This window comes from Hemitrygon akajei, chromosome 16 (genome assembly GCF_048418815.1).
Source record: "Hemitrygon akajei chromosome 16, sHemAka1.3, whole genome shotgun sequence".
In the NCBI taxonomy this organism is placed as follows: Eukaryota; Metazoa; Chordata; class Chondrichthyes; order Myliobatiformes; family Dasyatidae; genus Hemitrygon; species Hemitrygon akajei.
Genome location: NC_133139.1, coordinates 24,622,888 through 24,636,569, shown reverse-complemented (window position 1 = coordinate 24,636,569; position 13,682 = coordinate 24,622,888). Strand labels below are relative to the sequence as shown.

Sequence of the window (13,682 nt, the reverse complement as noted above, 5' to 3'; positions counted from 1 at the left end):
GAGACGAAGTAACTGAGAAAAGCGAATAACATTTTTATAGGAGACAGGGCGGGAAGTCAAGATAGCCACGTGAATCGGTAGGTTTATAAAAGATGTCAGTAGACAGTTTGTCTTCAGAGACGGTCACAGACACTGAGAAAGTGTAGGGAGGTATCAGAAATGACCAAGTGAATTTAAAGGCAGGGTGGAAAGTTGGAGGCAAAGTTGATAAAATTGACAAGCTCAGCATACGTGCATGAAGCAATACCGATAAAGTCATCAATGTAGTGGAAGAAGAGTTGGGAAGCACTACCAGGGAAGGCTTGGAACATGCACTGTTCTATGTAGCTGATGAAAAGGCAGGCATAGCTGGGACCCACTGAGATTAGACACAATGTCAGTTATTGTCCAATTGGGGGTTTTGGTACACAGACCCAGTCTATTCAACAGCCTGCAGCAGCACGAAGCTTCAATACCTTTTTATTAAGTTATTGCAACCAACAAACCACTGATAGTTATAAGGTTAATTTTTCCTAGGAGATTCAATTCACTGATGCTACATGGGCTTTTACACCTTAGTTCATGTCAACAAAATAGATGTTTAATGAAAACCTGCTCTTTTTTTCTTCTTTGCTGTCCTAGCAGACACACTGGTCATTATGATTTCCAATAAATTTTGATTGGTGACAAGTAATCATGAGAGCATCTTACTTCTCTGCCCTATCCTGATTTTAAATACTGCGGTGGTGGTGTTAAAAATCATTACAAGTCAGAACTACAGTCACTTCAATCATAGAAAGGGAGCCTGTTGACTTAGTGAATTGAACGGCTTTTTCCACTGTTTGCTGATCTAAGCTTGGATAGTGGAAGGGTTGCTACAGCAATTGGTAAAGAAGGACAGAAAAGTCATTGGGACCTGTGTTAAAAATAGTAGAGCTAATATTTGTTAGTAGTGTGTATATGATAGGGTTTGGCTTCAGAAGGCGATTTGCTGAGGGTGTTGTAAAGAATGAAAAATACTGCTGAAGAAGAGGCTTTCCAGTAATTGATAGGCTATCAAGGACAAAGAACAGAGGTCAGAAATTTAGGATGGAGGAGTTATTGAGTGTTAGTTATTAACTGAATAGGAAACAATAACATTAGAGAGTATGTTAGGTTAATTAAGAGCAAGATATTAAAGAGGCATGAATTAGGCAAATGCATGGGATCAGGTACAGAGCTCATCTGGAAATTTATGCCATAGACAGGGTGAGCTGAATGGTCTGCACATTGTAATTTTTATGCAATGCATGATGTTACCATTGAAGATTATTAATTTTCTCCAATTCATCATTGAAAGATTTACAGAATATACTCAATGGGAGTGGTGGGGAAATACTGTCAACACAAGAGATGAAAATCACACATTAGGAGTTCTTTAGAGCTGTTATACCATCTGTCCACTCTCAGCCTCCATGGACAAGTCCTGCAGTTGGGGATCGGAACTTGCCCGAGCTCCAGCTCTTTCCTTCAACTTCAGTTCACTGCTGGAAGACAGTGTGTTTGACTTTCGTTTGACGGAGCCCTCTGAAAATACAAGGGTGAGAGGAAAACTGAAATCACTGCAAAAACAAAACTGCAGCTTTCATAAAACAGCCCACCAAGCTGCTGCTATTACCTTTGCTGGGACCGGCCAAGCTGCTGTCGTAGCCTCCAAATGTCTCTGCTCGCCGTGGCAGCCCTGAGGACCCCAAGTTGTCTTCTAACTGCCAGTTTATGTTGTTGGGATGACAGGCAATAAGGTTCTGAAGCTTTTCAACTGCAAGGATAAAAGGTTGCGTTGTTTATACGAGATCTGAGGTCAGTTAGAAAAACTCAAGCAGTCTTACCTTCCCTCACAGGTCAAATTGTGCACTTGGAAAGAGCTTAAAACTTAACTAAAGCTGTTAGTGTTTTAAGGGATGTTGGTGTACAAGACCACGCCATCTGCTGGAAAGATGAGTTGATGGAAGCAGATGGAAGAGCAAGGCTTAATTACTGATGATTAATGAGATCAACTGCGATCAGAATGGCGACTGATCTGCACTACATGCCACAGCTTGTAACAGTTGTGGTCCAAACCAGGATCAAGGGAGGACATTCACAATATCCACTCCAACGTTAAGGATGAGAAGAGTTACATTAGAAATTATCCACTTTTAGCTTCATGGTCAGGTCCCTCAAACAGTATGCTGCTAACAAGGGAGAGCATCAAATAGAATCAATGAACTGGGTTACAAAAGGAACCCATTTTTGTTATAAAGCTATAGTGTGTAAGCACTTACTATGACCATTTATGTGTGAAGGATGGCCTTTAGTGACATGCTGGAGAATAGTTGTGATCCAGTGTCAGAATATAAAGAAAGGAAGTGAAGAAAAGGGAAGAACATTGTTGGACAGTTGGCATCTGGAGAATTCAGGACTTTGATTTTTGTCTTTTATTATTGCTGAAGTGCTGATTTAGAGGGTCACTTGCCTACAACCAAATTACCCGAGGAAAGAGCTTGAATGGTATTGTCACCATCTTAAAACCATGCTGATCCTAATCTCACTACAAATTCTGTGCATCTACGTCTGCTTTACCTTCTTTCAACAAATCAGTGAACACAATATCTCCCCGCAGAGACTCCACACTGTCAGCTCGAAGCAGTAACCGTGGTCTTCCTGTGTCCAGGTAACCATTGACTTCAGCTATTTCATTGTAAACATCCAATTTCTCAGTTAGGGTCCGCTTCAGCACGTCATCCTTTGCAGTCAAAATCTCTAGAAGTGAAACAAATAAATAGTCAAGAGTGGAAACGCCATATAACGCTGCCGGCCTCAGAATTTATAACCCACAACAGCACAATCAAAAACAAGAGATTCTGCTGGGCTGGGGTCACAGGCAACACTTGGTACACATAAGAACATTCTTATATCCCTCAATTACTGTGGATTCCCAAAACATGTTGATCTCATCCTTGAATAAACTGAATGCCCATGGATCTCCAGGATAGATTGTTTAATTACAGGATGCAGGTAACATTAGCAAGGGTAGCATTTATTGCCCATTTTTATCAATAAGGTGGGAGGAAAGCTAAATTCCAAATTGTCTTAATCCGTGCATAGGTGCTGCTGGGTACAGACTTTCTGAATCATCACTGGGTCAAATGCCCAGGAGAATCGCACATTTTTAAACCTACACGGCATGTGACTTGGAGGGGAACCTACAGACGCTGTCATTCCCAAGCATGCACTGTGCTTGTCTGAGCTGGTAAAGGATGCTGGCTTGCGAGGTGCTGTTGAAAAAAGTCTTGATGAATAGCAGCAGTCATAGATTTTGCAAAATGGAATAATGGAAACTAGAAACGAAGGCAGAAATGATTTGCTATGGAGAACTGGTGCCCATCAGATGGGCTGCTTTGAGCTGAATAACGTCAAACTTCGAGCTGTATTTGCACTCACGTGGAGGCTGCCGCACATCTATCCGTGCATGGTAGAATAGCTTCGGAGTTAGGTGGCGAATAACTCACAGCAGGATATATAACCTCTGATTGCTCATGTAGCCACAGCATTAATGAACTGCTCTAGGTAATCTTCTGATCAATAACCTTTAGAATGTCAATGCTGAAGCAACTCAGCAACGTCAGTAAATGTCACAGGGATTAATTAAACTATATTCAGTTCCCCCAGACTGTGCCGAACTGGCTGATCTCAAGCAGTGAACAGTAATGATATTACAATTTCACACAGATCTTGGGAGACTGATGGAAAAGTTTCCTTTCCAAAGATTTCTCACTGACTCTCAAAAATGAAAACACATACACTTCAACACTCGCAGGTGAGGTACAGCAGTTCTGCTGATGCCTGGACTTTCCAAGGAGGCAACAACAACCATCATGGGTAGCACAAGCAACAAACAAAGCAGCCAATTCAAAATAATAATTTCCAGAAAGTTCCTCTTACGTTGCAGTTCTTTGACTCGGGCAACTCGACCCTCATCCTGTCGCCATTCCTCCTCCTGCTCACCAAGGACTGTGGCCTCTTCCATTGGGTACCTAGGCAAAATAAAAGAGCTTTAGCCACAGGGTTAAAATCAGCAGGATTCAGTTGCAGAGGCAGTAGACAAAGACAGCAGTTTTTGCCTTAAAAGTCTTGAAACTACTTATCACCTTTCACAGCTTCAGGACACCTCAAAGCATTTCATAGTTATTAAGTGTTTCTGAAAAGTGACTTTTGTTACCAAGTAAATGCAGCAGTTCGCAAACAGCAAGCTAGCAAAAAAAGCACCGACTTAGTGAACAGATGATCTACTTTAGTAATTCTAAAGAACAGACAACTGTTACGTACCCGTGGGTATCTTGTATCATGATGTGATAGTTTTTTTTCCAGCAGGGTATAAAAGGAGAACCCCTCCCTGTGATGTGGGCAGTTCATGGTTCAATTCGTCAGTGACTCCGTTCTGCTGCGTATTTGATGTTATGACACAGTTTTGTTTTAAAGTGGAGTTTTACTTTCTGCCTCAAGTCTCAAAGGTTATTGCCGGCAGGTTTGCTACAATACTGCCAGTTAAAGTCCAGTCGGAGAGTGAAGATTTATCGAAGTTCGGGAAGCTGGAGGATCGAGGAAAGTTAATGTTGATGGTGAAACAGATTCGACCTTTATTTAATCTTCGTACAAGGAATTAGTAACTTGTGTCCAAGTTAACTCCTGCTTTGCCAAATGAGCAGGGAGTTGGATGCAGAATTTCGTCAAGGAAAGGTCAGTGCCTTTAAGCCGTTTTATTTTCTTCAATCGTAAATCCCTCGGCAAAGCATACTTCGGCAGAGATCAGCAGTAACGTCGCGAAAGAGGATTTAATTACTTCAAGGAAAGTCTCTCCTTTAACTGTCTGTGTAAATCATTTTGGACTTTTTGCAATACTACTTTAAGGAACTGAGTTCGCATTTCTCGCTTTAAGAACTATTCGAGCTGCCGTATCGCAGCTGACTTCCGGTTAAGTTAGTCATTTGTTTACTTTTGTTTTTTTTTTATAGCAGTGTTTAATAAATGTTTTATTTGTTATAAAAAAACCTGTCTCAATTATATATTCATTGTTGCTAGATTGTAACAATTGAGGGCTCGTGGAATGAACCATTCTTGAGTTTAAATGCTTGTTTAATATTTGATCAGTGTTTCGGAAAAGGGGAATGCTTGATTCTTTTGTTTGATTGGCTTGTGAGTGGTATTTGGCAACAATGAATATTGATGAATTCCTGGCATCGCCAGACGCAGAGTTATTAGCGAAAGCGAAAAAGAGTGATGTATCTGAGATGCCAGTAGGTTGGAACTTAAAAGTATTTTGAGGCCTACATCAAAGGCTGTAATTCAGAGAAAAATCGTGTTACACTATGTAGATTCGGGTGATTTTGATGAGTCAATTTTAGATATGTTTCCAATAAGTACTCTAGAGATGCAGTTACAAATTGAACAAATGAAGTTAGACAAAGTAATGCAGACTTGGAGCGTTGTAGGTTAGAAGCTGAAACTAAAAAGGTGGAATTTGAATTTGTGATGGCGGAATTAAGGTCTGACAATCAGTCTCCTGGTTCTAGAAAAACATTTGTTAGTCAGTTAGGAAATTAAATTGGTCCCTCCATTTAGTGAAACAGAAGTAGAGAAATATTTTCAACATTTTGAAACTATTGCTCTGATTTCAGATTGGCCGAAAGAGAAATGGTCATCATTACAGAGTGTAATTAAGGGCAAAGCACAACAGGTTTATACAGCTTTAACTGCTGAGCAAGCACTTGATTATGATACTGTGAAACTGCACATATTGAAGGCATATGAGTTAGTCCCGGAGGCATATAGAGAGATTCAGAAATTTGAAGAAATCTGTGGAGAAAACTTATGTGGAATTTGCCTACGATAAAGCTGTGTGTTTTAAGAGATGGGTTTCCTCTAAAAATGTAAATGGGGACTATAATAAATTGAAAGAGCTGATTTTAATGGAGGAATTTAAAAGGAGCATCCCTGTTGAACTAAGGACATACTTAAATGAGAGAGACACTGCTACATTGCAGGTCTCTGCTAGATTAACTGATGAGTATGCTTTAATCCATAAGAATAAATTTCCTCAGGGCAGAACTTTTAAAAGGAAAAATAACAGTGAATCAAGGTAAACCAGAAATTAAATCAGAAGTTAGTGAGAAAGGTAAGGAGGAAGGAAAACCTGTGATGGAAAGACAGTTTAGTCCCATTTGTAATTATTGTAAGAAACCTGGTCACGTAATAGCTAACTGTTTCCGACTGAAAAAGGAAGCAGTCCCAGATGCTTGTGTGCAACATACTGAAACACCTGTAAATTCACAGGGTTTGATAAATACAAATGAAGTTTTGTTAGAGTCTGACCAAGTTAAGAAGGGATATGATCATTTTATAACTGAAGGATTTGTATCCTTGAAAGGAGGATTTACTCCAGTGCCAATAAAAATCCTTAGGGATACTGGAGCTTCTCAATCACTGATGTTAGACAGTGTGTTAAAATTTAATGATGAGTCTGATACTGGTGAGGTAAATTATATACGAGGTGTTGGGAGTGCCCTTATGCCTGTACATTTGCATAAAGTAAATTTAAAATCAGAGTTAGTTACAGGACTTGTTAAGGTAGGACTACAACCTAGCTTACCTGTGAAGGATATTTCTTTATTGTTAGGAAATGACTTGGCAGGTGGACAAATTTTTCCTGAAGTGCATTTGACAATAGAGCCAGAGGAACCATGGATGGATTCTAACACAGATTCTTCCTGTGTTGTGACTAGAGCTACGGCTACAAAGATTGATGTGCAGAATGAGGTTGTTAACCATGACTGTTCAACTCGGGATTCAAGTTTTGAGGATGTGTCAGAAACTTTCTTACCTTCATTGTTTGAACAAGATTCTTCGAGTAAGTCTGACCATGAAGATTTGTCTCTGTCTCAGAAGGAGATGATGGCAGAGTAGAGACCCTGAGATTATCAAACTAAAAGAACAAGCTCTTCCAGATAGTGAAATTGATAAGGTGCCAGTTGGATATCATTTTGAGAAAGGAGTATTGATGAGGAAGTGGAGATCAACTACAATTCCTGAAAGTGATGAATGGAATATTGTTCACCAGGTAGTTGCTCCTAAAGTTTATCGAAATGAGGTTTTAACTTTAGCCCATAGTGTGCCCTTAGGCGGACATCAAGGGGTAAGGAAAACTGTGGACATGATTTTAAAACATTTTTACTGGCCTGGTTTAAAAGATGTGGCGACGTTTTGCAGAACGTGTCATACTTGTCAAATTGTGGGTAAACCAAATTAAGTTACTCCAGTGGCCCCACTGCAATCTATTCCAGCACTTGGTGAACCGTTTTCTAAAATTATTATAGATTATGTAGGTCCATTACCAAAAACAAAAACTGGCTATCAGTACTTGCTGACTATCATGTGCACTGCGTCTAGGTTTCCAGAGGCAGTACCACTTAGGAATATAACAGCTAAAACTGTAATAAAGACTTACAAAATTCTTTACTTATTTTGGGTTGCCTAAGGAAATACAATCTGATCAAGGCAGTAATTTTATGTCTGGACTGTTTCAACAGATAGTTTATAAACTGGGAGCTAAGCAAATCACTTTGCCTGCATACCATCCAGAATCGCAAGGTGCCTTGGAGAGGTTTCATTCTACCCTCAAGACTATGATTAGGACGTATTGTGCGGAAAATGAAAATGATTGGGATGAGGGTATACACTTACTTCTATTTGCAGTAAGGGAGTCGGTACAGAAATCATTAGGTTTCAGTCCATTTGAACTTGTATTTGAGCATAGAGTTAGAGAACCTTTAGCCTTATTAAAAGAACAATGGATTAATAAATAGGTACGCACTAATTTGTTGGACTATGTTTTAAGATTTAAGGACAGATTACATAAAGCTTATAGCTTAGCCAAGGAAAATTTAAAATTAGCTCAAGAGAAAATGAAAACCTGGTATGATAAAGAAGCTAGAATAAGGACGATTAAGCCTGAAGATAAGGTGCTGGTTCTTTTCCCAGTGCAAACGAATCCTTTACAAGCTAAATTTCATGGTCCTTATGAAACTGTCTAAAATTGATGTGGATTACATGATAAAAACTCCAGATCGTAGAAGGCCAACGCAACTTTGCCATATAAATATGATAAAACCATATTATGAGAAACAGTCTGCTACTGTGACTGTTGTGGGCAATAATAATCAGTCTGATCTCACTAGGAACATAATGGATGATTCATCTGAAACTCATTCTAAACCCAACATTGTTTCTGTCAGATTACCAAACTCAACCATTCTGGAAAATATTGATGAGAAATTAGCACATTTACAGCCAGAGTAGAAGCAGCAGATGAAGCAATTAATTTTTAAATATAAGGAATTATTTCCAGACGTTCCTAGAAGAACCACTGTAGCTTCACATGATGTAGCTGTTGGAGATGCCAAACCCATTAAACAACATCCATATAGGATGAACATGGGAAAATGTGAACTTGCTGAGAAAGTTAAATATATGTTAGAGAATAATATCATTCAACCTTCTAACTTGAATTGGAGTTCACCTTGTGTTATAGTGCCTAAATCAGACGGTAGTATTAGGTTTTGTACGGACTACAGGAAGGTGAATGTTGTGACAAAAAAACAGATGCATATCCAATTTCTAGAGTAGATGATTGTGTAGATAAAGTTGGAAAAGCAAAGTTCCTTACAAAGATTGATTTATTGAAAGGGTATTGGCGTGTTCCATTAATAGATAGAGGTAGAGAGATTTCTGCATTTGTAACTCCATCTGGGTTATATGAATATAATGTTCTTCCATTTGGAATGAAGAATGCCCCAGGTACTTTCCAGTGGATGATTAACTCTGTGATTCAGGGATTAAAGGATACAGATGCTTATATTGACGATTTAGTGACAGGAAATGATACTTGGGAAGCACACATTACAGCGGTGGGAGACTTTCAAAAGCTAACCTAACTATTAATTTAGCTAAAAGTGAATTCGGACATGCCACTGTAACTTACCTTGGTTATGTTGTGGGTCAAGGTAAGGTAGCTCTTGTTCAGGCAAAAGTTTGGGCAATTTTAGAGATTCCCATTCCAACTGGGAAAAACCTCTCAGAAGATTCCTGGGAATGGTAGGATATTACCGGAAATTTTGTAAGAAATTTGTTAATGTTGCCCTTCCATTAACTAACTTCTTGAAGAAGAATGAGAAGTTTGTGTGGACAGTGCCTTGTCAAGAAGCATTTGAAAAATTGAAAACTATGATATGTCAACAACCTGTGCTCAAGGCACCTGACTTTGAAAAACCTTTTCCATTAGCTGTAGATGCGAGTGATGAGGCTGCAGGAGCAGTATTAATGCAAAGGGATGAGGGTGATGAGGTTGATCCTCCAGTAGCTTACTTTTCTAAGAAATTTAATGAGCATCAAAGAAACTATTTGACAATAGAAAAGGAATTGTTATCTCTTGTTTTAGCCTTAGAACATCTTGATGTATATGCTGGTACAACTCAAAAGCCACTCATAGTCTACACCGACCATAATACGTTAGTGTTTCTGAGTAAGATGAAAAACAAAAATAGAAGATTATTAAACTGGAGTTTAATGTTACAGGAATACAATATTTTGATAACTCATATTAAAGGCAAAGATAATACAATTGCTGATTGTCTATCTCGATGCTGAATGTACAATGTAATTTTTTTATGGAGTGATATTTTAACATTTGTAACACTCCTGTGTAATAATTTGTAAGGTGCTGTATGATAATACTATGTATAATGTGTACATGGTAAATTTTATATATTTGTCTTTTTCTTTTGTAAGTAGTCAATTTTTAAAATTTTGTTCATGACAGACCAAAATTTTTTCTTTGGAGGGAAGTGTTACGTCCACCTGTGGGTATCTTATGCCTGTCACATGACCATGATGTAATTAAGGCTCTGCTGGGCATGATGTAATGGTCTTGTGATGGTGGAGTGACATAATTTTCCTGCCAGCGAGAGGTCATGTGATAAGTTTTTTTCAACAGGGTATAAAAGGAGAACCCCTCCCTGTGACGAGGGGCAGTTTGTGGTTGAATTCGCCAGTGACTCTGTTCTGCTGCGTATTCGATGTTATGACACAGTTTTATTTTAAAGTGGAGTTTTACTTTCTGCCTTAAGTCTCAAAGGTTATTGCCGGCAGGTTTGCTACAATACTGCCTGCTAAAGTCCAGTCGGAGAGTGAAGATTTATCGAAGTTCAGGAAGCTGGAGGATCAAGGAAAGTTAATGTCAACGGTGAAACAGATTCAACCTTTATTTAATCTTCGTACGAGGAATTAGTAACTTGTATCCAAGTTAACTCCTGCTTTGCCAAAAGAGCAGAGAGTTGGATGCAGAGTTTCGCCAAGGAAAGGTCAGTGCATTTAAGCCGTTTTATTTCCTTCAATCGTAAATCTCTCGGCAAAGCATACTTCGACTGGGATCAGCAGTAATGTCGTGAAAGAAGAGTTAATTACTTCAAGGAAAATCTCTCCTTTGACTGTGAAAATCATTTTGGATTTTTTGCAATACCACTTTAAAGAACTGAGTTCGCATTTCTCGCTTTAAGAACTGTTCGAGCTGCCATATCGCAGCTGACTTCCGGTTAAGTTAGTCATTTGTTTACTTGGATCTTTTACATTCAGCTAAAAAGTCCTTTGTTTAATGACTTTTCCAAAAGATATTAAATCAAATTGGAATTTTTTTTGGAGGCATCACTGGCAACGTATTCAATTGATCATCCCCGGTCATCCTAGCCACCTTGAACTACTGCAGACTGTATGGGAGAAGTTCTTCAACAGGGCATTTGAGCATTTAGACCAAATGCCAATGGAGGAATGATAATCTCTTTACAAACATCTGTTTTAGGAAATTTGCACGCGGTAGGCTCTTTTTGCTGTTATCCTTTAAATGGTGCAGAATACAGACATAGGACCCACACACACAAAATGCTGGAGGAACTCAGCAAACCAGGCAGCATCAATGGAAAAAGGTAAATAGTCAAGATTTCAAACCGAGACCCTTCATCATGACTTTGGAGCTGCATTATAGGAGGGGCAAGTAGAGATAGTGGACCTTGTAGCTAGATAATGTAACCCACCAGTGGCAGGAAAAGCAAATGATCAGGGGGAGGATGATGCATTGACTGATCTGGTTACTTTGTTTTTGATGTGCTGCAGAGTTGAGTACTGCCAGAGCTCCATTCTTCCATGGGTAGGAAGTCAAACACACTCTTGGCAGCAGTAGCCTTTTAAATGATAACGACTTTAAGGAGTCAAGAAACAAGTCACTTATGTAGAATAGTCAAACTCTTAACTCAAAGCTCCAGCTTCAAGATCAGATAAGTTTCTAGTCAATGTTTATTCACAAGGTGTTGCTGTTTAGCAACCTTGTAATGGTAATTCTGCTGAATGCTGAAACTAGGCTCCCCATTCAAGATTACCTGGAATTTGTGAGAGAGAAATGTTACTTTATCAACTGAATACGAGTATCTGGGGGAATAAACGTCATTGTCCAGGCTACTGCCATACTGCCAAAAATTAGATCAAAGAATTTGGTTGGCATTTTCACATACTTGGTTCCACAATCACCAGTAATGCTGAAACCAACAAAGGCTGCAGTTGTCACATTCAAGTTGAGTAAGATTATACAGGCCAACAACAAATGGAGAACACCCAACTATTCATCTGTTGTGTTTTACTGCACGTCTGTATAGGCTTGGAAAACATTTGCAAGGCAAGAGAAAAGGCTTGGAATTTCCTTCTTCACTGCCTTGGGCACTGCTGATGGGATAATTCACCAACTTAACAGGTGCTGGGTTATGCAAAAGGTCAACATATATTCAACGACTGGCCATCCATGTTTGTGGTGGTTCGGGCACCATAGTACACAACCAATGGTCACACATCTTCACAACTGTAAGCAAGATTTGAAGAAGGGGGCATAAAACAAACACTGGGAGATGGCCACTGATGGTCTAGTGCACTGGAAGAAGTGATGAGAATCTGAAAGTTCAAACTGCTGTAAAGGGGGCCCAGAGATAACCTACTCAGCTTCTCTTTAATCTGCAGTGAAGATTGTCACATCAGAACAGGCTCCCGACCCACCCAGGTAACAGACAGGAAACTGAACACCAATGCATAAACTCTCATTCTACATAAAATACTCTGCAGATGCTGGGGTCAAAGCAACACACAGAACACGCTGGAGGAACTCAGCAGGTTGGGCAGCATCCGTGGAAATGAACAGTCAACGTTTTGGGCCAAGACCCTTTGTCAGGACTGAAGAGGGAAAGAGGGGCCCTATAAAGAAGATGGGGGGAGGGTGGGAAGGAGAAGGCTGGTAGGTGCCAGGTGAAAAACCAGTAAGGGGAAAGATCAGGGAGGGAAGCAGGGAGGGGATAGGCAGGAAAGGTGAAGAAGGAATGTAAGGGGAAAGCACTATGGGTAGTAGAAGGAGGTGGAACCATGAGGAAAGTGATAGGCAGTTGGAGGAGGAGGCAAAGTGAAACTGGGATGGGGGAAGGGAGGGGGAGGGAATTACCGGAAGTTGGAGAATTGAATGTTCGTGCCAAGGGGCTGGAGACTACCCAGACAGTATATGACCTGAGTTTGGCCTCATCATGGCAGTAGAGGAGGCCATGTATGGACATATCCAAATGGGAATGTGAAGCAGAGTTGAAGTGGGTGGCAATCGGGAGATCCTGTCTGTTATGGCGGACGGAGCGGAGGTGCTTGACGAAGCGGTCCCCCAATCTGCGTCGGGTCTCACTGATGTCGGGGAGGCCGCACCGGGAGCACTGGATGAACCCAACAGACTCTAAAGTGAAGTGTTGCCTCACCTGGAAGGACTGTTTGGGGCCCTGAATGGTGGTAAGAGAGTAGGTGTTCCCCTCCCCCACCCCTTGATCTTTCCCCTTACTGGCACCTATCAGCCTTCTCCTTCCCACCCTCCCCCAACCTTCTTTATAGGGCCCCTGCCCCCTCCCTCTTCAGTCCTGATGAAGGGTCTCGGCCCAAAATGTTGACTGTTCATTTCCACGGATGCTGCCCGACCTGCTGAGTTCCTCCGGAGTGTTGCTCATTCTACATAAAACTGCTACATATGCCCATGTCTGCATTTCACCCTTTCTTTAACTGAGGACTTGTGAACAGAACTGATTACAATACAATTTATAATCGCCCCCTCCTGATGCAGAGGAATTACTTAAAGGGCAGTGTAGATGACTGGGCCTAGTAAATTGTGCTGAGGGACCCAATCAACAACATACTGAGGTCAAAATTAGCCTTCAACAATCAGGAAATTCTTCCTTAATGTTAGGGATGACAGCACAGCACAGCATCAGTAATCCAGTGGATGCTACATCTCTAAAGTTGAGCAAACCTATGACTCAGGTGCTGACTTCTGTTGATATTCCTTAGTCAGGAAACCAAAAAAGACAAACTTAAATTATTACTGCAGCAAATGGCATTAAATAGAAGGATCAATCGATCTCAAAGATGAAGACATTTTGCCATTTCATCACGTTCCTTTTAAATAGCTCTCTTTGCTCACTCACTTTTGTAATGGTCAAGTCAGAATTTACTCAGTAACACAAAACCATATACTGTGATCAAAGTCAAGGCCAATGTACTGGTTTGCCTCT

The 13,682-nt window shown here is 40.3% G+C and overlaps 1 protein-coding gene across 5 annotated transcripts in view; it reads right to left on the bottom strand.

The window, feature by feature from the left end:
- Window positions 1-13,682, bottom strand: part of arhgef18b (rho/rac guanine nucleotide exchange factor (GEF) 18b) — a 234,939-nt gene that overhangs the window by 23,135 nt on the left and 198,122 nt on the right. For all 5 annotated transcript variants that reach the window (XM_073068428.1, XM_073068429.1, XM_073068425.1 and 2 more), the window contains 4 exons: window positions 3,943-4,034; window positions 2,581-2,760; window positions 1,637-1,777; window positions 1,412-1,545 (listed from right to left, as the gene is read on the bottom strand). In XM_073068428.1, the coding sequence (XP_072924529.1) occupies window positions 1,412-1,545; window positions 1,637-1,777; window positions 2,581-2,760; window positions 3,943-4,034 (547 nt within the window). The remainder of the gene's footprint in view (window positions 1-1,411; window positions 1,546-1,636; window positions 1,778-2,580; window positions 2,761-3,942; window positions 4,035-13,682) is intronic.